Consider the following 24,772-nt stretch of genomic DNA (forward strand, 5'->3'; position numbering starts at 1 on the left):
TGTTATTTGATTGATAGCAGCTACAGGATATCTTAAAGGTTGGTTGGGTTTTGCTAGTTATTCCCGCCTCTGCCTGCTGTCCTTCTTCCCCCTGTCTCTCATTTATTACTGAGGTAGGAAGCAGTGAGGGAGTACAGACAGGGGCAGGAATACTTAGCAAAACCGGACCCACCTATTAGATATTCTGTAGCTGCTATCAATCAAACAACATTGCATTTCACAAACTTTACTTGCCTGTATTTCAGAAACTATACATCTGATCTCACAACTAAAGGTATGTATAGAATCAGCATGACAGCGCCAGTATAGCACTGACTATAGTTTATATAGGAAAATCCTGCTAGTTGGTCCCCTTTAAAACACCATCATAGAAAGTTGATGTACCCATAGACATCAGTTTGTTCCCCATTAAGGAGTCAAAATCTAATTCTCTGTATCAGATACATGTATAATAGATAAGTTAATCAGCTTTCTATCAACATATGTGTTTTCAAGTGCGGGAAGAAATTAATTTTTGGTGGAAACGTATACCAACCCAGGGAAAAAGTGGTGGAACCAGAACCACAACTCTGAAAGCAAAAGTGAATGTTATATATATTTTATTTTTTTGATGTTCATGTCTCCATTGCAATAATTCCTTGTTTTCATTCCATGATAGAGTCCACACGGTCTACCTATGAGAGCCGGGGGTAGCCCAAAATTTGCTATGAAGACGCGTCAAGCTTTTTATCTCCACACTACAAAGTTGACCAGGATCGCAAGGAGACTATGTCGGGATATTTTCCGTCCACGTTATGCTGCAAGACATCCCTACATGCCTATCAACAGCGCCGCAATCAAAGCAGAGTGTGGGTATCTGGCATGTATAGGAATCATTCCCTATAGTGTATGTTAGAATGTGGTAGATTGTTTATTTTTAAGGATTACTGTATAGAATGGTGTTGCGTCTATGTCGAAATTGTGACGTGAAAAGCGAAACCGCAGACTAGGCAAAGACTTGTTAGGCTCCCAAAAGATTTACAGTACAGTAATGCAGCTCAGGGGCATGCATGGAAATCACAATGCCCCTTTCATACCCATTATAGAGTATGGTGCTTCTAAAAATGCCCCTACACACAGAAAGTATAATATTCCCCCACACGCACAGGTACAGTATTATTCCACAGTGCCTTCATCAAAGTATAATACTCCACAGTATGATTCTCCTAAAGTGCACCTCCTCTTTACAGTATGCATGCACTCAGTTTGATACCCCCATAGCCCTCTACACAAGTATGATGGTTCCCTCAGCCCCTCATTTAGCATGATGGCCCCCACAGCTCTTCACTTAGTATTATGACCCATCAATCAGTATGATGGTCCCCATAGTCTCATACTCATGATGGTTGCCCCACCACAGCCCCTGACTCGGTATGATGGCTCCCCACATCCCCTGATTAGGTATGATGGCCCCCACCACAGCCCCTGACTCGGTATGATGGTCCCCACAGCCCCTCGATCAGTGTATGATGGCCCCCACCACAATCTCTCACTCGGTATGTTGGCCCCCACCACAATTTCTCCCTCGGTATGTTAGCCCCCACCACAACCTCTCACTTGGTATGTTGTCCCCCACCACAACCTCTCACTTGGTATGTTGTCCCCACCACAACCTCTCACTTGGTATGATGGCCCCCCACAACCTCTCACTTAGTATGATGGCCCCCCCACAACCTCTCACTCAGTATGATGGCCCCCCACAGTTTCTCACTTAGTATGATGCCCCCTCCACAACCTCTCACTCAGTATGATGGCCCCCCACAACCTCTCACTTAGTATGATGGCCCCCCCACAACCTCTCACTTAGTATGATGGCCCCCCCACAACCTCTCACTTAGTATGATGGCCCCCCCACAACCTCTCACTTAGTATGATGGCCCCCCACAGCCTCTCACTCAGTATGATGACTCTACTACAGCTCCTCACTCAGTATAATGGCTCCAATAGCAACTCAATCAGTGTGATGACCCCCACATGTGATACTTAAAACTAATCACTACTTACCTACCCTTGCCTCTTTGTGTCTCTGAAGAATGAGGACTGAGGCTTCACAGTGCAGGTGTAATGTAATCATCGCGCCTGCAGTGTGCTGAGTCTCTAAATGGAGCATCATCATTCTAGTTAACAGTGTCCGTATCCTGAGGATGCTGATTTTGATGTTGTTGTAACAATGAAAGCGGGATGTGGAGGACAGGGCCTCATAGCGGGTGCAAGGTCTGCTACTATGGACCGCACGCCCCTGCTGCATTTTCATAAAAAAACTTTAAGAAAAAGGCACCGTTGTTTTAAAAAAAAAAAAAAAGAAATCAATCAGAAATCAATAGCACACATGAAAATAAGCAACTTTGTAATATATCTTATCAGAGAAACCTTCTTCTTGGATTGATCTTTCCCTCATAATTAATGAGTAAAATGTGTATTTAGTAATGGCAGATGTTCCCATTACTGAGATAGGAGATGATAGTTGGTGTTTTTAAAATTCTATAGAGGGGGAGGAGATAGGCAGACATACATTTTACTGCAGGTTCTCCTGAAATGAGCTGGGGAGGAGCTAAAGGCAGACATAAATTCTACTGCAAGTTCTCCTGAAATGAGCAGGGGAGGAGCTAGAGGCAGACATAAATTCTACTGCAAGTTCTCCTGAAATGAGCTGGGGAGGAGCTAAAGGCAGACATAAATTCTACTGTAAGTTCTCCTGAAATGAGCAGGGGAGGAGCTAGAGGCAGACATAAATTCTACTGCAAGTTCTCCTGAAATGAGCTGGGGAGGAGCTAAAGGCAGACATAAATTCTACTGCAAGTTCTCCTGAAATGAGCAGGGGAGGAGCTAGAGGCAGAATAGACATTTTACTGCAAGTTCGCCTGAAATGAGCAGGGGAGGAGCTAGAGGCAGAACAGACATTTCTTTGGCGCTCCATTGGGAGACCCAGACAATTGGGTGTATAGCTATGCCTCCGGAGGCCACACAAAGTATTACACTAAAAGTGTAAAGCCCCTCCCCTTCAGCCTATACACCCCCCGTGCTGCCACGGGCTCCTCAGTTTTTATGCTTTGTGCGAAGGAGGCAGACATCCATGCATAGCTCCACAGCTTAGTCAGCAGCAGCTGCTGACTATGTCGGATGGAAGAAAAGAGGGCCCATAACAGGGCCCCCAGCATGCTCCCTTCTCACCCCACTCTTGTCGGCGGTGTTGTTAAGGTTTAGGTATCCATTGCGGGTACGGAGGCTGGAGCCCACATGCTGTTTTCCTTCCCCATCCCCCTTAGGGCTCTGGGTGAAGTGGGATCCTATCGGTCTCCAGGCACATGAGACCGTGCTCCATCCACAGCTCCTGAGGACCATGCTGGATAGGAGCCGAGTATCGTTCAGGGACATGGCCCTGCTACTTTGAGGTACTCTGTGTCCCCGTGGGGACCGCGCACAGCAACACTCCAGCATTGCTGGGTGTGCTAGTGCACCGGGGACCGCGGCGCTGACTGCGTTTGTGCCTTTACACACTGCAGCGTCGCTGAGTGTGTTAGTGTATGGGGACTGCCGCGCTGACCGCCGCTGCCATTGTTATCACTGCGGCGCGGCTGGGACTGTTAGTGCGCCGGGGACTTCCGCGCCGACCGCGCTTATACAGCGGCCGCGCTTATAACTTTAGTCCCCGGCTTTTGCGGCCTAGTCTCATTCTTTTCCCGCCCCCAGGCCTGCCAGTCAGGGGAAGGGCGGGACGCTGTAAAGGACGTCAGCAACTGAGGCTGGAGCATGCTTTGCATACTCCACCCCCCTCACTGTGCACAGTGGGGCACCAGATTCCCGCACTTTCTAGGGCACGCCCACGGCCCCCTCCTCTCCTCAGGACGCCGGCAGCCATTCCTGTCAGCTCTGCTAACGCTGGAGAAGGGAGACAAGCTCAGGGAGACCCAGGCAGGAATTCTGGTGACCACACAACCGCTTTGAGCGGGCGGTAAGCAGCACCTAGGTGCTGGCCCCACTGGTGCAGAAGTGTACTTATAGATTATATGATTATAGACTATACTTTACACTGTATGGTGCACTGTTGATTTTTGTCTATATACCCTCCTGTATTGCTCAGAGGAGACAACAGCATGTCGTCCACAAATAGCAAGGGTGCCAAAGCACAGACTTACTATGCTGCCTGTGCAGCATGTACGACTATACTGCCGGCAGGTTCCACTGACCCTCATTGTGTGCAATGCTCGGCCCCTGTGGCACTTACTCAGCCGGAGCCTCTGCTAAGGGTGGCCCAGGGAGAACCACCTGTTAACACTGTCCAGGTGACAGGGACGGAGTTTGCAGTTTTTACTGAAAGACTTTCTGAGACTATGGCTAAGATATTAGAAGCCTTGCAGTCCAGGCCGGCATCTCAAGCCATGGGCACTGTGGAATCATTGCCCCCTGGTTCCCCTCAGTTGGAACAACAATGTTCTCCCGGGGTGTCTCATAGATCCCAGGGTGAGGTCCCAGACCGACTAAGCGAGCTCGCTATGATATCCCCTCGACATCATCACATTGTTCAGGGTCTCAGCGAGAGGACTCTCTGTATGATGAAGCGGAGCTAGCTGATCAGGATTCTGATCCTGAAGCCGCTCTCAACCTTGATACTCCTGATGGGGACGCCATAGTGAATGATCTTATTGCGTCCATCAATCAAATGTTGGATATTTCTCCCTCCGCTCCTCCAGTGGAGGAGTCAGCTTCTCAGCAGGAGAAATTCCGTTTCAGGTTTCCTAAGCGTACAATGAGTATGTTTCTGGACCACTCTGACTTCAGAGAGGCAGTCCAGAAACACCGAGCTTGTCCAGATAAGCGTTTTTCCAACGTCGGCATTTGCGTCCTACGCTATTAATGCTGTCCTGGACTCTGCGAGCCGTACGGCGGTTGCAGCCGACAATTCGGTGGCAATACGCAGGGCCTTGTGGCTACGGGAATGGAAGGCAGATTCGGCTTCCAAAAAGTGCTTAACTGGTTTGCCATTTTCTGGCGACCGCTTGTTTGGTGAGAGATTGGATGAAATCATCAAACAATCCAAGGGAAAGGAAAAATCCTTACCCCAGGCCAAACCAACAACACCCCAACAGAGGAGGGGACAGTCAAGGTTTCGGTCCTTTCAGGGGGCGGGCAGGTCCCAATTCTCCTCGTCCAAAAGGCCTCAGAAGGATCAGAGGAACTCCGACGCATGGCGGTCCAAATCACGCCCTAAAAAGACCGCCGGAGGTGCCGCTACCAAGGCGGCTTCCTCATGACTTACGGCCTCCTCACACCGCATCCTCGGTCGGTGGCAGGCTCTCCCGCTTTTGCGACACCTGGCTGCCACAAGTAAAAGACCGTTGGGTGAGAGACATTTTGTCTCACGGTTACAGGATAGAGTTCAGCTCTCGTCCTCCGACTCGATTCTTCAGAACATCTCCGCCTCCCGAGCGAGCCGAGGCTCTTCTGCAGGCGGTGGGCATTCTGAAGGCAGAAGGAGTGGTGGTCCCGGTTCCTCTTCAGCAACAGGGTCACGGTTTCTACTCCAACCTGTTTGTGGTTCCAAAGAAGGACGGGTCTTTCCGTCCTGTTTTGGATCTAAAACTGCTCAACAAACACGTAATGACCAGGCGGTTCCGGATGGAATCCCTCCGCTCCGTCATCGCCTCAATGTCCCAAGGAGATTTCCTAGCATCGATCGATATCAAAGATGCTTATCTCCACGTACCGATTGCTCCAGAGCATCAGCGCTTCCTGCGCTTCGCCATAGGAGACGAACACCTTCAGTTCGCGGCACTGCCGTTCGGCCTGGCGACAGCCCCAAGGGTTTTCACCAAGGTCATGGCTACAGTAGTTGCGGTCCTCCACTCTCAGGGTCACTCGGTGATACCTTACTTAGACGATCTGCTGGTCAAGGCACCCTCTCAAGCCTAGTATCGCATATTCCCGCCCCCAGGCCTGTCAGTCAGGGGAAGGGCAGGACGCTGCACAGGACGTCAGCGCTGAGGGCTGGAGCATACTCTGTATCCTCCTCCCCCCTCATTCAGCACAGTGGGGCTCCAGATTCCCGCACTTTCTAGGGCACGCCCACGGCCCCCTCCTCCCCACAGAACGCCGGCAGCCATTCCTGTCAGCACTTCTAACGCTGGAGAGGAGAGACAACAGGCTCTGGGAGGCTCAGGCAGGGAATCTGGTGATCACACAACCGCTTTTTAGCGGTCGGTAAGCAGCACCTGAGGTGCTGGCCCCACTGAGTGCCGGAGTGTACATATATATATATGTTTATATGCTATACATTTACACTGTACGGTCGCACTGTTGATTTTTGGCTATATACCCTCCTGGATTGTACTCAGAGGAGACAACAGCATGTCGTCCGCAAAAAGCAAGGGTGCCAAAGCACAGGCTTACTTTGCAACCTGTACTTCATGTGCGGCTATACTATCGGCAGGTTCCACTGACCCTCATTGTGTGCAATGCTCGGCCTCTGTGGCACTTACTCAGCCGGAGCCTCTGCTACTGGTGGCCCAGGGGGAACCACCTGCTACCACTGTCCAGGTGACAGGGACGGAGTTTGCAGTATTTGCTGACAAACTGTCGGAGAGTATGGATAAATGGTCTGCTAGGATACTTGAAGCCTTACAGTCCAGGCCGGTGACTCAGGCCCCGGGCACTGTTCAATCATTGACCTCAGGCCCCCCTCAATTGGAGCAGCAAAGTGCTCCTGGGGTGACCCATGGATCCCGGGGTGAGGTCTCTGACATGGACCGCAGTCCCAGGCCGCCTAAGCGGGCTCGCTGGGAAATTCACTCAACTTCATCACACTATTCAGGGTCTCAGCAGGAGGACTCTCTGGATGATGAAGCGGAGGTAGCAGATCAGGATTCTGATCCTGAGACCGCTCTCAACCTGGATACACCTGATGGTGACGCCATAGTGAATGACCTTATAGCAATCATCAATCAGGTGTTGGATATTTCTCCACCAGCTCCTACAATTGAGGAGTCAGCTTCTCAGCAGGAGAAATTCCGTTTCAGGTCTCCCAAGCGTACATTGAGTATGTTTCTGGATCACTCTGACTTCAGAGAGGCAGTCCAGAAACACCGAGCTTGTCCAGATAAGCGTTTTTCCAAGCGCCTTAAGGATACACGTTATCCCTTCCCCCCTGACGTTGTCAAGGGCTGGGCTCAGTGTCCTAAGGTGGATCCTCCTGTCTCCAGACTGGCGGCTAGATCCATAGTTGCAGTGGAAGATGGGGCTTCACTCAAGGATGCCACTGACAGACAGATGGAGCTATGGTTGAAATCCATCTATGAAGCTATCGGCGCGTCTTTTGCTCCAGCATTCGCAGCCGTCTGGGCACTCCAAGCTATCTCAGCTTGTCATGCGCAGATTAATGCAGTCACACGTACATCTGCTCCGCAAGTGGTGTCCTTAACCTCTCAGGCGTCGGCGTTTGCGTCCTACGCCATTAATGCTGTCCTGGACTCTACGAGCCGTACGGCGGTAGCATCCGCCAATTCGGTGGCAGTCCGCAGGGCCATGTGGCTACGTGAATGGAAGGCAGACTCCGCTTCCAAAAAGTTCTTAACCGGTTTGCCATTTTCTGGCGACCGCCTGTTTGGTGAGCGATTGGATGAAATCATTAAACAATCCAAGGGAAAGGACTCATCCTTACCCCAGTCCAAACCAAACAGACCTCAACCACGGAAGGTACAATCGAGGTTTCGGTCCTTTCGGCCCGCGGGAAGGTCTCAGTTCTCCTCGTCCAAAAGGCCTCAAAAGGATCAGAGGAACTCCGATTCATGGCGGTCTAAGTCACGTCCTAAAAAGACCGCCGGAGGAACCGCTCCCAAGGCGGCCTCCTCATGACTCTCGGCCTCCTCACACCGCATCCTCGGTCGGTGGCAGGCTTTCCCGCTTTTGCGACGCCTGGCTGCCACAGGTAAAAGACCGATGGGTGAGAGACATTCTATCCCACGGGTACAGGATAGAGTTCAGCTCTCGTCCTCCCGACTCGATTTTTCAGAACATCTCCACCCCCCGAGAGAGCCGATGCTCTTCTTCAGGCGTAGTGCACTCTGAAGGCGGAAGGAGTGGTGATCACTGTTCCTCTTCAGCAACAGGGTCACGGTTTTTACTCCAACTTGTTTGTGGTACCGAAAAAGGACGGATCCTTCCGTCCTGTTCTAGACCTAAAACTGCTCAACAAACACGTAAAAACCAGGCGGTTCCGGATGGAATCGCTCCGCTCCGTCATCGCCTCAATGTCCCAAGGAGACTTCCTGGCATCAATCGACATCAAAGATGCTTATCTCCACGTACCGATTGCACCAGAGCATCAGCGCTTCCTGCGTTTCGCCATAGGAGACGAACACCTTCAGTTCGTGGCACTGCCTTTCGGCCTGGCGACAGCCCCACGGGTCTTCACCAAGGTCATGGCAGCAGTGGTAGCAGTCCTACACTCTCAGGGACACTTGGTGATCCCTTACTTGGACGATCTGCTGGTCAAGGCACCCTCTCAAGTGGCATGCCAACACAGCCTGAACATTGCTCTGGAGACTCTCCAGAGTTTCGGGTGGATCATCAATTTTCCAAAGTCAAATCTGACACCGGCCCAATCACTGACATATCTTGGCATGGAGTTTCATACTCTCTCAGCGATAGTGAAGCTTCCGCTGGACAAACAGCGTTCACTACAGACAGGGGTGCAATCTCTCCTTCAAGGTCAGTCACACCCCCTGAGGCGCCTCATGCACTTCCTAGGGAAGATGGTAGCAGCAATGGAGGCAGTTCCTTTTGCGCAGTTTCATCTGCGTCCACTTCAATGGGACATTCTCCGCAAATGGGACAGGAAGTCGACGTCCCTCGACAGGAACGTCTCCCTTTCACGGGCAGCCAAGGCTTCCCTTCAGTGGTGGCTTCTCCCCAATTCTCTGTCGAAGGGGAAATCCTTCCTTCCCCCATCATGGGCTGTGGTCACGACGGACGCGAGCCTGTCAGGGTGGGGAGCGGTCTTTCTCCACCACAGGGCTCAGGGAACCTGGACTCCGACAGAGTCCTCCCTTCAGATCAATGTTCTGGAGATAAGGGCAGTGTATCTTGCCCTAAAGGCGTTCCAGCCGTGGCTGGAAGGCAAGCAGATCCGAATTCAGTCGGACAACTCCACAGCGGTGGCATACATCAACCACCAAGGGGGAACACGCAGTCGGCAAGCCTTCCAGGAAGTCCGGCGGATTCTGATGTGGGTGGAAGCCACGGCCTCCACCATATCCGCAGTTCACATCCCGGGCGTAGAAAACTGGGAAGCAGACTTTCTCAGTCGCCAGGGCATGGACGCAGGGGAATGGTCCCTTCACCCGGACGTGTTTCAGGAGATCTGTTGCCGCTGGGGGATGCCGGACGTCGACCTAATGGCGTCCCGGCACAACAACAAGGTCCCAACATTCATGGCACGGTCTCAAGATCACAGAGCTCTGGCGGCAGACGCCTTAGTTCAGGATTGGTCGCAGTTTCAACTCCCTTATGTGTTTCCTCCTCTGGCACTGTTGCTCAGAGTGTTACGCAAGATCAGGTCCGACTGCCGCCGCGCCATACTCGTCGCTCCAGACTGGCCGAGGAGGTCGTGGTACCCGGATCTGTGGCATCTCGCGGTGGGCCAACCGTGGGCACTACCAGACCGACCAGACTTGCTGTCTCAAGGGCCGTTTTTCCATCTGAATTCTGCGGCCCTCAACCTGACTGTGTGGCCATTGAGTCCTGGATCCTAGCGTCTTCAGGGTTATCTCGAGGTCATTGCCACTATGAGACAGGCTAGGAAACCAACGTCCGCCAAGATCTACCACAGGACGTGGAGGATATTCCTATCTTGGTGCTCTGATCAGGGTTTTTCTCCCTGGCCATTTGCCTTGCCCACTTTTCTTTCCTTCCTTCAATCCGGATTGAAAAAAGGGTTGTCGCTCGGCTCTCTTTAGGGACAAGTCTCAGCGCTCTCTGTGTTTTTTCAGAAGCGCCTGGCCAGACTTCCAATGGTACGCACGTTCCTGCAGGGGGTTTGTCGCATAGTCCCTCCTTACAAGCGGCCGTTAGAACCCTGGGATCTGAACAGGGTGCTGATGGCTTTTCAGAAACCACCTTTCGAGCCAATGAGGGATATTTCTCTCTCACGCCTTTCGCAGAAAGTGGTCTTCCTGGTAGCAGTCACATCACTTCGGAGAGTGTCTGAGCTAGCGGCGCTGTCATGCAAAGCCCCTTTCCTGGTGTTTCACCAGGACAAGGTGGTTCTGCGTCCGGTTCCGGAATTTCTCCCTAAGGTCGTATCCCCCTTTCATCTCAATCAGGATATCCCCTTACCCTCTTTTTGTCCTCATCCAGTTCACCAGTGTGAAAAGGACTTGCACTTGTTAGATCTGGTGAGAGCACTCAGACTCTACATTTCTCGTACGGCGCCCCTGCGCCGCTCGGATGCACTCTTTGTCCTTGTCGCTGGCCAGCGTAAAGGGTCACAGGCTTCCAAATCAACCCTGGCTCGGTGGATCAAGGAACCAATTCTCGAAGCTTACCGATCTTCTGGGCTTCCGGCTCCCTCAGGGCTGAAAGCCCATTCTACCAGAGCCGTGGGTGCGTCCTGGGCTTTGCGGCACCAGGCTACGGCTCAGCAGATGTGTCAGGCGGCTACCTGGTCGAGCCTGCACACTTTCACGAAACACTATCAGGTGCATACCTATGCTTCGGCGGATGCCAGCCTAGGTAGGCAAGTCCTTCAGGCGGCGGTTGCCCACCTGTAGGAAAAGGACGTTTTACGGCTCTATTACGAGGTATTATTTTACCCACCCAGGGACTGCTTTTGGACGTCCCAATTGTCTGGGTCTCCCAATGGAGCGACAAAGAAGAAGGGAATTTTGTTTACTTACCGTAAATTCCTTTTCTTCTAGCTCCAATTGGGAGACCCAGCACCCGCCCCTGTTCCCTTCGGGCTGTTGTTCTTTGTGTACACATGTTGTTCATGTTGAATGGTTTCAGTTCTCCGAAATTCCTTCGGATTGAATTTACTTTAAACCAATTTATAACTTTTCCTCCTTCTTGCTTTTGCACCAAAACTGAAAAGCCCGTGATGCACGGGGGGTGTATAGGCAGAAGGGGAGGGGCTTTACACTTTTAAGTGTAATACTTTGTGTGGCCTCCGGAGGCAGAAGCTATACACCCGATTGTCTGGGTCTCCCAATTGGAGCTAGAAGAAAAGGAATTTACGGTAAGTAACAAAATTCCCTTCTTTACTGCACGCTCTCCTGAAATGAGCTGGGGAGGAGCTAAAGGCAGACATTCTACTGCAAGTTTTCCTAAAATGAGTAGGGGAGGAGCTAGAGGCAGAGCAGACATTTTACTGCAAGTTCTCCTGAAATGAGGAGGGAGGAGCTAGAGGCAGACACATTCTACTGCAAGTTCTCCTGAAATGAGGAGGGTCTTAAGAGCTAGAGGCAGAACAGACGTTCTACTACAAGTTCTCCTGAAATGAGGAGAGACGCTAGAGGCAGAATAGTTTCTTTACTGTAAGTGCTCCTGAAACGACAGTTACACTATATTCATTTGGTATATACTTATATACTTGCGTTTCCTGATGGCAATACCTGGGTATGAACTAGTTTTGTTTATCTAGGGACTCCGCTGTGAGGTTAGGCACTGTATCAGAGAGCTTTTGTTACTTCCTTTAAATAACCCAAATCAGCAGTTTATCCGACTTATCTGTGTTTTCTAATCTGTATATGTTTTATTAACTTATTTCAGGTACAACGAGGCTTCCAGAAGCTTCTAAAACTCCACTGATGTTAAAGCAGATTGTCCGGAAACCTCTAGAACAAGTCTTGCGATACATAGGTACATTCTGTCATTAGGCACCATGAAGACTGAGTGCATGTTGCAGCTACTATTGGGCATATGCATCCAAAAATGATGTGGTGTCCATAGGGCCCCAGTGTAAAAAGACTTAAATCGCGTAATATACATGGTTGCCCCCTGCATGAAGATACAGACACAAACCAACCAGACAGAGCCCAAAACTACATCTTTTGACCTCTGCCTGATGAGTAGTGGCTGATGAACATGTAAGCTGGGACCTTTTTAACCCCTTCAGCCCCCGGGCACTTTCCGTTTTTGCGTTTTTGTTTTTTGCTCCTTTTCTTCTGAGAGCCGTAACTTTTTTATTATTCCGTCAATCTTGCCATATGAGGGCTTGTTTTTTGCGGGACGAGTTGTACTTTTAAATGAAACCATAGGTTTTACCATATATTGTACTGGAAAACAGCAAAAAAATTCCAAGTGTGGAAAAACTGCAAAAAAAAGTGTGATGGCACAATAGTTTTTGTGATGTTTTATTCACCGTGTTCACTATATGATAAAACTGATGTATCTATGTGATGCCTCAGGTCGGTGCGAGTTTGTAGACACCAAACATGTATAGGTTTACTTGTATCTAAGGGGTTAAAAAAAAAATCACAAGTTTGTCCAATAAAAGTGTCGCACATTTTGCGCCATTTTCCGAAACACGTTGCGTTCTTATTGTTTGGGATCTATGGCTCAGTGACAGCGTCTCGCGTCTCGAGCTGACGTTTATAATGGTACCATTTTTGCGCAGATGGTACGTTTTGATCGCCTGTTATTGCATTTTGCGTAAAACTTGCGGCGACCAAAAAACGTAATTTTGGCGTTTGGAATTGTTTTGCCACTACGCCGTTTACCAATCAGATTAATTGATTTTATATTTTGATAGATCGGGCATTTCTGAACGCGGCGATACCAAATATGTGTATATTTATTTTTTTTTAACCCTTTAATTTTCAATGTGGGGAAAGGGGGGGTGATTTGAACTTTTAGGTTTTTTTTTTGTTTTTTTTTTTATTTTTTAAAACTTTTTTTTTTACTTTTTTTTTATTTTACTAGTCCCCCTAGGGGGCTATAGCGATCAGCAATCCGATCGCTATTATCTATCTGCTGATCACAGCTATACAGCTGTAAACAGCAGATTCAGTCACTTTGTTTTTCCCTCTGCTCTCGGCCGAGGGAAAATGAAAGTGAAACATCATAGCTGCAGGCGTCATCACATGACCCTGTGCTACGATGGCAACCACCGATAGTCATGTGATAGCGCACGTGACTTCCGGTGGGGGCGGCGGTAAGTAAAAAACATGGCCGCGCGCATTTAGATCTTGCTGCCTGACTTTGGCAGCAAGATTTAAGGGGTTAATGGCCGCGGGTGGAAGCGATTCCACCCGCGGCTAGCAGGCACACATGTCAGCTGTTGAAAACAGCTGATATGTGTGCTGACCGCCACCGCCTGCCCGCGGCAGGGGGCGGGGCTTAACGGGACACGATCCTGGACGGATAGATCCGTCCAAGGTCGTGAAGGGGTTAAAGTGCACCAGGTTAAAAGTGTCGTTCATTTTACTCCCGCTGCCCCCCTAATTTTTTTTTCTTTTCTTTTTTTTTTTTTTAAATCTGCCATATGGTTCTAAAGATATGGGCCTTTTTATTTGGTGCTAATTTTATGGTCTTTACTAAGGGGGTATGGCTCACAGATTTTTTTTTGGGAGTGTGTCTCTGTACCCTTGGTAAAAACCATAAAAAAAAGTAGTACCATGTAAAAAATCCCATACGTCTAGAACCATTTGGTGGGTTTAAAAAAAAAAAAAACAACAACAAAAAAATGATATAAGAGGAGGAGCAGCAGGAATAAAATGAGTCAAAAATGACCACTTTTGTCATGGTAACAGGTCTTCTTTAACGCCATTGTATGCACTCAGTGTTACAATTTTATTTTTTTTTATAAAACTCAGCGAACTAATAAAAATCTTGTCATTTTCCAGAGGCACATCCCTGCACTCCCAAGCCAGAGTCGATCAAAAATATTTCCACAAGCATCAACAACTCCCTGACTCCATCTAAATCTTCTCCCGTAATCAATAATGGATCGCCAACAATCCTGGGCAAGCGGAGCTACGAACAACATAATGGTATGGACGGTATGTGTCTTGTACATGTACTCCTGTCTGTTTATTATTTATTTTAAGTTTTTTATTTTCGGTCTTGATAAAAGTAGCTTCCCAGCTTTACATGTATTTAGCTTTGACAATCAAAATTTGAAGGTTGAAATCCTAAATTAAGTCTTAATTGCTCTATGATTCTATATTCAAATTCTAATCTATTCCTAACATTTAAAGAGGAGCTAACACCATGTCAAAAGAGGCTATGTTTTTCTCACTAGTTCCCGGAGTATTTCACTTTTTGTTCTACTTAAATCCACCATACAGTTCTAGAGATATGGGCCTTTTTAGTAAGTGTTTTCTTTTTCGCTCCTAATTGGGAGACCCAGACAGTGGGGTGTATAGCTACTGCCCTCTGGAGGCCGCACAAAGAACTACACTTAAAAGTGTAAGGCCCCTCCCCTTCTGGCTATACACCCTCCCGTAGGAGTACAGATTCCTCAGTTTTAGCTTTGTGCGCAAGGAGGTCAGACACGCACGCATAGCTCCATTGTTTTTAGTCAGCAGCAGCTGCTGACTATGTCGGATGGAAGAAAAGAGGGCCCATAAACAGGGCTCCCAGCATGCTCCCTTCTCACCCCACTGTATGTCGGAGGTGTTTGTAAGGTTGAGGTACCCATTGCGGGTACGGCGGCAGGAGCCCACATGCTGATTCCTTCCCCATCCCTTTTTACAGGGCTCTGGGTGAAGTGGGATTTACTGGTCTCCAGGCACTGAGACCGGGCTCCATCTACAGCCCCTGGACAAGATGCTGGATGGAGCGGAGTACATCAGGGACATGGCCCTGCATCCTCAAGGTACTCTGTGTCCCCGTGCAGGCGCTCACACCGCAGCATGCTGGGTGTTGTAGTGCGCCGGGGGACATCAGCGCTACGGCGCTTGTGCCATGGCCTCATTCAGCTTAGCTGAAGCAGGCACACTTCCAGGAATCGGTCGCGCCGGCCGCTGGGACTGCGGCGCGGCTGGCACTTGTGGTGCGCCGGGGACTTCAGCGCGGCCCGCGCTTTTACGGCGGCCGCGCTGATAACTCGAGTCCCCGGCTTTTGCGGCCTGCTTCCGTTCGTTCCCGCCCCCGGACCTGCCAGTCAGGAGAGGGGCGGGACGCTGGCCACATCTAGAAATCGGTCATGCCGGCCGCTGGGACTGCGGCGCGGCTGGCACTTGTGGTGCGCCGGGGACTTCAGCGCGGCCCGCGCTTTTACGGCGGCCGCGCTGATAACTCGAGTCCCCGGCTTTTGCGGCCTGCTCCCGTTCGTTCCCGCCCCCAGACCTGCCAGTCAGGAGAGGGGCGGGACGCTGGCCAGTGCATCAGCGCTGAGGGCTGGAGTCGTTTTTACATACTCCAGCCCTCACAATCGGCACAGAGGGGACACTGTTTCCCGCACTTTTGTTTGGGAACTCCCACGGACCGCCCCTCTCCACAGACGCCGGCAGCCATTCCTGCTGACACGCTGAGCTGCAGAGGGGAGCCGGGGAGACCCAGACAAGGAATTCTGCAGCCTCTTACCCGCTATTCAGCGGGCGGTAAGCAGCCCTCAGGGCTCACCCCTCTTGTGCCAGTAGTATTCTTAGTATTTTGTTGCTACAAATACTTGGTATTACATAGCGCTGGTCGCCCTTTGGCTATAGACTCTCTCACATTCAGAGAGCCAGCAGCATGTCGTCCGCAAAACGCAAGGGTGCCAAAGCACAGACATTATATGCTTCCTGCACCGCATGTGGGACTTTTCTACCGGCAGGCTCCACGGACCCCCATTGTGTGCAGTGCTCGGCCCCTGCGGCGCTTGCACAGCCAGGGCCTCTGCTGGACGTGACCCAGGGTGTACCACCTGTGAATGCTGTCCAGGTGACAGGCACTGAGTTTGCAGCTTTTGCTGACAGAATGTCTCTCACTATGTCACAAATTCTTGACACATTGCGAGCTAGGCCTGTACTTCAGGCCACGGACACTGTGCAATCATTGCCCCCTGGTCCCCCTCAGCTCCAAGCTCCGGGACGGGCATATACACCTCAGGGTGAAGACTCTGACTCGGACGATGGCCCCGGGCAGCCTAAGCGGGCTCGCTATGACGGGCCTTCACATTCATCTCAATGGTCAGGATCCCAGCGAGATGAATCTATGGGTGATGAGGCGGACGTAACTGATCAGGATTCTGATCCTGGAACCGCTCTCAATCTAGATACACCAGATGGTGACGCCATAGTTAATGATCTTATATTTAACATCAATAAGATGTTAAATATTTCCCCACCAGCTCCTCTTGTGGAGGAGTCAGCTTCGCAGCACGAGAGAATCCATTTCAGATACCCTAAGCGTACTTTAAGCACTTTTCTGGACCACGCTGACTTTAGAGACGCAATCCAGAAACCCCACGCTTATCCTGAAAGGCGTTTTCCTAAACGGCTTAAAGATACACGCTATCCTTTTCCCCCTGAGGTGGTCAAAGGTTGGACCCAGTGTCCAAAAGTGGATCCTCCAATTTCCAGGCTTGCAGCTAGATCCTTGGTTGCAGTTGAAGATGGAGCGGCACTTAAAGATGCCACTGACAGGCAGATGGAGCTCTGGCTGAAATCCATCTATGAAGCGATTGGAGCGTCATTAGCGCCTTCTTTTGCAGCCGTATGGGCACTCCAAGCTATCTCAGCCGGGCTTGCGCGAGTTGACTCCGTCACACGTGCATTTGCCCCGCAGGTAGCACCATTGACCTCGCAAATGGCGGCATTCGCGTCGTACGCGATTAATGCTGTTCTTGACGCTACAAGCCGCACGGCAGTGGCGTCAGCCAACTCCGTTGTTTTGCGTAGGGCCCTGTGGTTGAGACATTGGAAAGCAGATTCTCATTCCAAGAAGTGCTTAACCAATTTGCCTTTTTCTCGTGACCGATTGTTTGGAGAGCGTTTGGATGAAATCATCAAACACTCCAAGGGTAAGGACTCATCCTTACCGCAACACAGACAAAACAGACCCCAACAGAGGAAGGGTCAGTCTGGTTATCGGTCCTTTCGAGGACCGGGCAGGTCCCAATTCGCATCGTCAAAGAAGACTCAAAAAGACCAGAGACGCTCAGATTCTTGGAGGTCTCAGTCACGCCCAAAAAGGGCAGCCGGAGGAACCGTTGCCAAAACGGCGTCCTCCTGACTTGAGGTCTCCGATTCCCACACCCGCGGTCGGTGGGAGGCTTTCCCACTTTGGCGACATCTGGCTGTCACACGTCAAAGACCGTTGGGTGAGGGATATTCTGTCTCACGGGTACAGGATAGAGTTCAGTTCTCGTCCGCCAACTCGTTTCTTCAGAACTTCTCCCCCACCAGACCGAGCCGATGCTCTGTTGCAGGCGGTGGCCGCTCTAAAAGCGGAAGGAGTGGTGACCTCCGTCCCTCTTCAGGAACAAGGTCACGGTTTTTACTCCAATCTGTTTGTGGTCCCAAAAAAGGACGGATCGTATCGGCCCGTCCTGGATCTAAAGTTGCTCAACAGACACGTAAAAGTCAGGAGGTTCCGGATGGAATCCCTACGCTCCGTCATAGCCTCAATGTCTCAAGGAGATTTTCTAGCATCAATAGATATCAAAGATGCGTATCTCCACGTGCCGATCGCACCAGAGCATCAGCGTTTCCTACGCTTCGTCATACACGACGAACACCTGCAGTTCGTAGCGTTACCTTTCGGTCTGGCAACAGCCCCCCGGGTCTTCACCAAGGTCATGGCAGCAGTAGTAGCTGTTCTGCACTCGCAGGGTCACTCGGTCATCCCGTATCTAGACGACCTGCTTATAAAGGCACCCTCTCAAGAGGCATGCCAACACAGTCTGAAAGTGGCACTAGACACTCTCCAGAGTTTCGGGTGGATTATCAACTTTCCAAAGTCTCATCTAACCCCGACCCAATCTCTGACTTATCTTGGCATGGAGTTTCATACTCTCTCAGCGATAGTGAAGCTTCCACTGGACAAGCAGTGCTCGCTGCGGACTGGAGTGCAATCTCTCCTTCAGAGCCAGTCGCACTCACTGAGGCGCCTCATGCATTTCCTAGGAAAGATGGTAGCAGCAATGGAGGCAGTCCCGTTCGCGCAGTTTCATCTGCGCCCTCTACAATGGGACATTCTACGCCAATGGGACGGGAAATCGACGTCCCTCGACAGGACTGTCTCCCTCTCTCAGACTGCCAAGGACTCTCTGCGTTGGTGGCTTCTCCCCACCTCATTGTCACAGGGAAAGTCGTTCCTTCCCCCGTCCTGGGCAGTGGTCACGACGGATGCGAGCCTATCAGGGTGGGGAGCGGTGTATCTCCACCACAGGGCTCAGGGGATGTGGACTCTGGAAGAGTCCACCCTGCAGATCAATGTTCTGGAAATCAGAGCAATCTATCTTGCCCTGCGAGCCTTCCAACAATGGCTGGAAGGCAAACAGATTCGGATTCAGTCGGACAATTCCACGGCGGTGGCGTACATCAACCACCAAGGGGGAACACGCAGTCGCCAAGCCTTTCAAGAAGTCCAACGGATTTTGACGTGGGTGGAAAGCAGAGCGTCCACCATATCCGCAGTTCACATCCCAGGCGTGGAAAACTGGGAAGCAGACTTTCTCAGTCGCCAGGGCATGGACGCAGGAGAATGGTCCCTTCACCCGGACGTGTTTCAGCAGATCTGTTGCCGCTGGGGGACGCCGGACGTCGATCTGATGGCGTCACGACACAACAACAAGGTCCCAGTTTTCATGGCACGGTCTCACGATCACCGAGCACTGGCGGCAGACGCCTTGGTTCAGGATTGGTCGCAATTCCGACTCCCCTATGTGTTCCCACCTCTAGCATTGTTACCCAGAGTTCTCCGGAAAATCAGGTCCGACTGCCATCGAGCCATACTCGTCGCTCCAGATTGGCCAAGAAGGTCGTGGTACCCGGATCTGTGGCATCTCACGGTAGGCCAACCGTGGACACTACCAGACCGTCCAGATTTGCTGTCTCAAGGGCCGTTTTTCCATCTGAATTCTGCGGCCCTGAACCTGACTGTGTGGCCATTGAGTCCTGGATCCTAGCGGCCTCAGGTTTATCTCATGAAGTTGTTGCCACAATGAGACAGGCTAGAAAACCATCCTCAGCTAAGATCTATCACAGAACGTGGAAGATATTCTTAGCGTGGTGCGTGGCTCAAGGGTTTTCTCCCTGGCCATTTGCATTGCCAACTTTTCTTTCCTTCCTGCAGTCTGGGTTGGAAAAAGGCTTGTCGCTTAGCTCTCTTAAGGGTCAAGTCTCCGCGCTATCCGTATTCTTTCAGAAGCGCTTGGCACAGCTTTCTAAAGTACGCACTTTTCTCCAAGGAGTTTGTCATATCGTTCCTCCTTACAGACGGCCATTGGAACCCTGGGATCTGAACAAGGTTCTCATTGCTCTCCAGAAGCCGCCTTTCGAGCCTTTGAAAGAGGTTCCCCTTTCTCGGCTTTCACAAAAGGTAGTTTTTCTTGTGGCGGTCACGTCTCTTCGAAGAGTGTCCGAGCTAGCGGCGTTATCTTGCAAATCTCCCTTCCTGGTGTTTCACCAAGACAAGGTAGTACTGCGTCCAATTCCAGAGTTTTCTCCCAAGGTGGTTTCTTCCTTTCATCTCAATCAGGATATCACTTTACCATCTTTGTGTCCGCATCCAGTTCACCAATTTGAAAAGGGTTTACATCTGTTGGACCTGGTGAGAGCACTCAGGATTTACATTTCTCGCACGGCGGCTCTACGCCGTTCTGATGCGCTCTTTGTCCTAGTCGCTGGTCAGCATAAGGGATCGCAAGCTTCCAAATCCACCCTGGCGCGGTGGATCAAGGAACCAATTCTTCACACATACCGTTCTGCTGGGCTTCCGATTCCATCTGGACTGAAGGCCCATTCTACCAGAGCCGTGGGTGCGTCCTGGGCATTGCGGCATCAGGCTACGGCTCAGCAAGTGTGCCAGGCGGCTACCTGGTCGAGTCTGCACACGTTTACCAAACACTATCAAGTGCATACCTACGCTTCGGCAGATGCCAGCCTAGGTAGACAGGTCCTTCAGGCGGCGGTGGCCCACCTGTAGGAAGAGGCTGTCTGACAGCCCGTTCATGTGGTATCTTTTTACCCACCCAGGGACTGCTTTTGGACGTCCCACTGTCTGGGTCTCCCAATTAGGAGCGAAAAAGAAGAAGGGAATTTTGTTTACTTACCGTAAATTCCTTTTCTTCTAGCTCCAATTGGGAGACCCAGCACCCGCCCTATTTGTTCTTAGGGTTTCGTTTTTCGGGTGCACATGTTGTTCATGTTGTTTCTTAAGTTCTCCGATCATGTTATCGGATTGAATTTGTTTTTGAAACTGTTATTGGCTTTCCTCCTTCTTGCTTTGGTACTAAAACTGAGGAATCTGTACTCCTACGGGAGGGTGTATAGCCAGAAGGGGAGGGGCCTTACACTTTTAAGTGTAGTTCTTTGTGCGGCCTCCAGCGGGCAGTAGCTATACACCCCACTGTCTGGGTCTCCCAATTGGAGCTAGAAGAAAAGGAATTTACGGTAAGTAAACAAAATTCCCTTCTTTATCAGGGTTCCTCGGGGGCGTGTCTGCAATACGTTATGAGCCACGCCCCCTTTGAAGGTTATAAAAATAAGAACTAAACAAAGGCTCATATCTCTAGAACTGTGTGGGGTATTTAAAAAAAAACAAAAGACGTATTAATCAGGGGAACAGGAGGAATAAAATAAGATTAAAAACTGGCCCCTTTTGACTTGGTGACAGATCCCCCTTTAAGTAACTAAATTTCTCTAATTTCGGTGCACACAGTTTGTAATTTTTGTTGTGTTCTTTTGTACGTTTAGTACAAAAATAACATGTCACGGGTTTATAACTTCAAACTGTGTTGCAGACTATTTTAAGGACAGATCAGCACGCAAAGATGTCCGACTAAGCCCAGTGGATGGAAAGAGAACGCTGTCCTTCCTTGCATGTAGAAAGGAGAAAATAATGAAGCAGATTAAACAGGACGGGGAGAGAAAATGGAGCACCTTTTAATTTTTGGACTGAAGCTGTGAGGAGTTCCTAATTCAACATTTTATTTTATTTTTTTTTGTTATGGATAGGTGTTCACTTTTCTCTCCCCTTACAATACTTTGTGCTGAAAGCGGCCATGACCCGGGACTGACTATCACTACAATCTGGATTTATAAGTCATCAGAGTCTTCATGTGTCACTCATTCCCATTTCATCATCCAGTATCCTTGAGGCCAGAGTTCTTCTGGAAATATCACCATTTAGTAGTTTATGTGCTGTTTTAAGACTTATTATATATGTTTTTTTGTTATTTCAGTGTTCATTTTACTCATTGCTTCATCCTTCATTTCCACCTCCATTGTCCTTTATTTGCTCTTATGTTATAGGAAATTATTGTTTACAGCTAATGTCCGGGCATTGACCAGTCAGTTTTCCAATAACTGGATTGAAGTAAGGCCACGGCTTGCATGCCAGGCTTTTGTTTTCTACCAGCCTGCTTAACATTTATTTTTTAGCTTTTTTTTTTGCAGTCACGACTTACACCATTTCTGTATTTTAGACATAGCCCTTCTGTGGAAATGTAATATATAGATTTTCCAAGTGAAGGAGCTTTTATCATATATCAATCAGACATAACATCGGAGCCATATTTGTGGGATTTCTGTAGACGTTGAGACTAAAGGGCGCTTTACACGCTGCGATCTCGCTAGCGAGCGTACCTGCCCCCGACGGTTGTGCGTCACGGGCAAATCGCTACCCGTGGCGCACAACATCGCTTACACCTGTCACACGGACTTACCTTCCCTGCGACATCGCTGTAGCCGGCGATCCGCCTCCGTTCTAAGGGGGCGGTTCGTGCCGCATCACAGCAACGTCACACGGCAGCCGTCCAATAGAAGCGGAGGGGCGGAGATGAGCGGGACGAACATCCCGCCCACCTTCTTCCTTCCTCATTGCGGGCGGCCGCAGGAGCGAGGTTGTTCCTCGTTCCTGCGGTGTCACACATAGCGTCGTCTACTGCCGCAGCAACGACAAACAACCTCGCTGCTGACCAGACAACGATTTTTGGTAAATGAACGACATCTCACAGACCAACGATTTTTGACTCTTTAGCGATCGTTTAAGGTCGCTCATAGGTTTTACACGCTGCGATGTCGCTAACGACGCCGGATGTGCGTCACAAACACCGCGACGTCGACGATTTATCACTAGCGAGATCGCAGCGTGTAAAGTGCCCTTTAGAGTCTCTAATGTTCAGAGGTCATCCGTATGTTACCATCAGATATGTCCAATATCCAGCATCTCCGGTAGTGGCTCTTTAAACGGAGCCGCGCTGCACAGCTCATTTCAAGGGCACCAAGGTGCAAATGTATTTGCAGGACCCAATGAATCAACCACGTCCATAATCTGTGACCACTGGATGGAAACCTTTAAAACTGCTTGAAGGTATCCTGGACTCCTCTTTTGATTAGCCAGCGTGGTGCAATAGCAGGACGCCGCAGATGCAACGTCATTGTTGCGGCGTGGCGTACATGTTGGCATCAGGCGGTTTTCAGGGCTCCCAAGTTGCTGGAGTGGCCAATAGACCCCACCCTGCAAATTGTTTTGCAACAACTCTAATTGGTCATCAATATCTTGTGACCACACAGTTCCTTCATAAGTGTCTTCTGAAACTAGAAAACCCCTTTCCATGCTTTTCCGAACCTTCTCTACACCTATGCATACATGTGCTTGGCATTGCAGCATAGCCCTATTTATTTGGGTAAGCCTCAATAGCGGATAGGAATAGAGCAGATTCTGGAAAGCAAACTGGCTTCCCCACAGTCCTGGACAGTCTTTTTTTTTTTTTTTTTTTTCTTCTTCTTTCTTCTTTTTTTAACAGGTGTCGATGCTCGTTTTCATGGACTGAGGATTACCCATTGGTGACCACTATTTTTTGGAATCCTATTACTTCTGAAAAAAATGGTAGCATCTGCTTTTTATTGACTGCAGAGTTATTAAAGGGAACCTATCATCAGGATTTTCATATATAAGCTAAAGCCAGTGCTATACTGGCACTATCAGGCAGATTATCTACTTACCATTAGTGGTCAGCTCGGATGTTTAGGCTTTCAAATCCAAGAAAGTAAAGTTTAAAAAATCAGCAGCTTCTTGATTGGCATTTGCAACTGAGCAGATAATATATGGGTGGGTATTCATTTGGATTCCCGCCCCCTGCCGCCTGTTCCTCCCTCTCTGTTCACTATGGTATTATACAAACAATCACTTTGCTTAAGGACCTGTGGTGAGGTAATTCCCATGTGACCAGAAGGGGCGGGGCCTCAGCCAACAAAGTTGGATACCAGGTCACATGGGTATGACCTCACCACAGGTCCTTAAGCAAAGTGATTTGTTTGTATAATACCATAGTGAACAGAGAGGGAGGAACAGGCGGCAGGGGGCGGGAATCCATATGAATACCCATGTGCTGTCTACTTGGAGATTAGCGGAAATGAGGATCAAGGTGTCTGGCCTAAACATCTCTTCCTAGTATATATGCACACTCTGCCAAGTGTAGTTATGCATATGGGATTCAATAAGAATAGTAGTCAGCCTATATAGGCATAGTTTGTCTGTGAATCTTCCCAACTCGCCAACTTAAAGCCTCACGTGTGTCTGAGGCTTTCGGCTATTTGCCCACGGAACTATGTACTCACAGAAAACCTGCAGAGTTATCTGGATTTTCTAGATAAATCCGCAGGTTTCAGCAAGTACAGACGCTCCCCATGTTACCCTATGGGACATGGGGAGTGTCTGTGTCCATGTTGCGGTATGTGCGGTTGCGGAATATGCTGTGGATTTCCCGCAGCAGCACGTAACGGCATGTCAATTATGCCTGCGGAAATATCTGCGGAATTCCCGCTCCTCCACTATGGAGATAGAGGCCGGAACTTCTGCAGGTAAGTCGCATGAATGTCCGCAGGTTTGCCGCAGAAATATCTCTGGAATCCCACAGCAATGGATAGCTGCTGATTCCGAGGAGCAGCTGCGGACATACCTGCGGATATATCCACAAGTACATAGTCACGTGCGCACATAGCCTTAAAGGGAATGGGGTCATCAGTTTGGGGTTTTTTTAAATGTATTTTTATTTTTTGGCCACTTTTTTTATTTTCCATATCACAATCTGTATTAAAAATTACCAATTTTGTAATTTTCACACTGACAACTGAGGCTTTATTAGATCTGTTTCTGTTGTATCAGGAAATAAATTAGCCACAGTGAACAGGCTCCGCCCCTATTGTTTGTATTGAGGTGTCTAATGAGCGTGTGAACAGGTCATTCTGAAGGGAGAGGGAGCGGGTCAGCTGTGACATCACCCATTTCAGCATCCTTGAGGCCAGAGTTCTTTTGGGATTATCATTATATAGTAGTTTATTTTCTGTTTTAAGACTTATTATATATTTTTGTTGTTTCATGGTTTATTTTACTCATTGTTTCATGGTTCCATTGTCTTTTATTTGCTCACGTTATAGGAAATTTTTGTTTACAGCTAACGGCCAGGCATAGTTTTCTAATAACTGGAGAGAAGTAAGGCCACTTTTTTTTTTTTTTTTTTTTCCTCTACCAGCTTTTTTTAGCCAGCTTAACATATTATTTTTTTACTTTTTTTTTTTTTTCCAGTTACGACTTAGGCCATTCTTGTATTTTAGATATACCTCTTCTATGGAAATCTGATATATAG

The 24,772-nt window shown here is 49.4% G+C and overlaps 1 protein-coding gene across 6 annotated transcripts in view; it reads left to right on the forward strand.

Annotated features, from left to right (window-relative positions):
• Positions 1–24,772, forward strand: part of MTA1 (metastasis associated 1) — a 219,230-nt gene that overhangs the window by 121,033 nt on the left and 73,425 nt on the right. For 4 of the 6 annotated variants that reach the window (XM_075330605.1, XM_075330606.1, XM_075330608.1 and 1 more), the window contains exons 14-16: positions 659–848; positions 11,800–11,889; positions 13,875–14,030. In XM_075330605.1, coding sequence (XP_075186720.1) covers positions 659–848; positions 11,800–11,889; positions 13,875–14,030 — 436 coding nt within the window. The remainder of the gene's footprint in view (positions 1–658; positions 849–11,799; positions 11,890–13,874; positions 14,031–24,772) is intronic. The other 2 variants (XM_075330607.1, XM_075330611.1) reach the window with 1 other exon arrangement.

This window comes from Anomaloglossus baeobatrachus, chromosome 12 (assembly GCF_048569485.1).
Source record: "Anomaloglossus baeobatrachus isolate aAnoBae1 chromosome 12, aAnoBae1.hap1, whole genome shotgun sequence".
NCBI classification, from domain to species: domain Eukaryota; kingdom Metazoa; phylum Chordata; class Amphibia; order Anura; family Aromobatidae; genus Anomaloglossus; species Anomaloglossus baeobatrachus.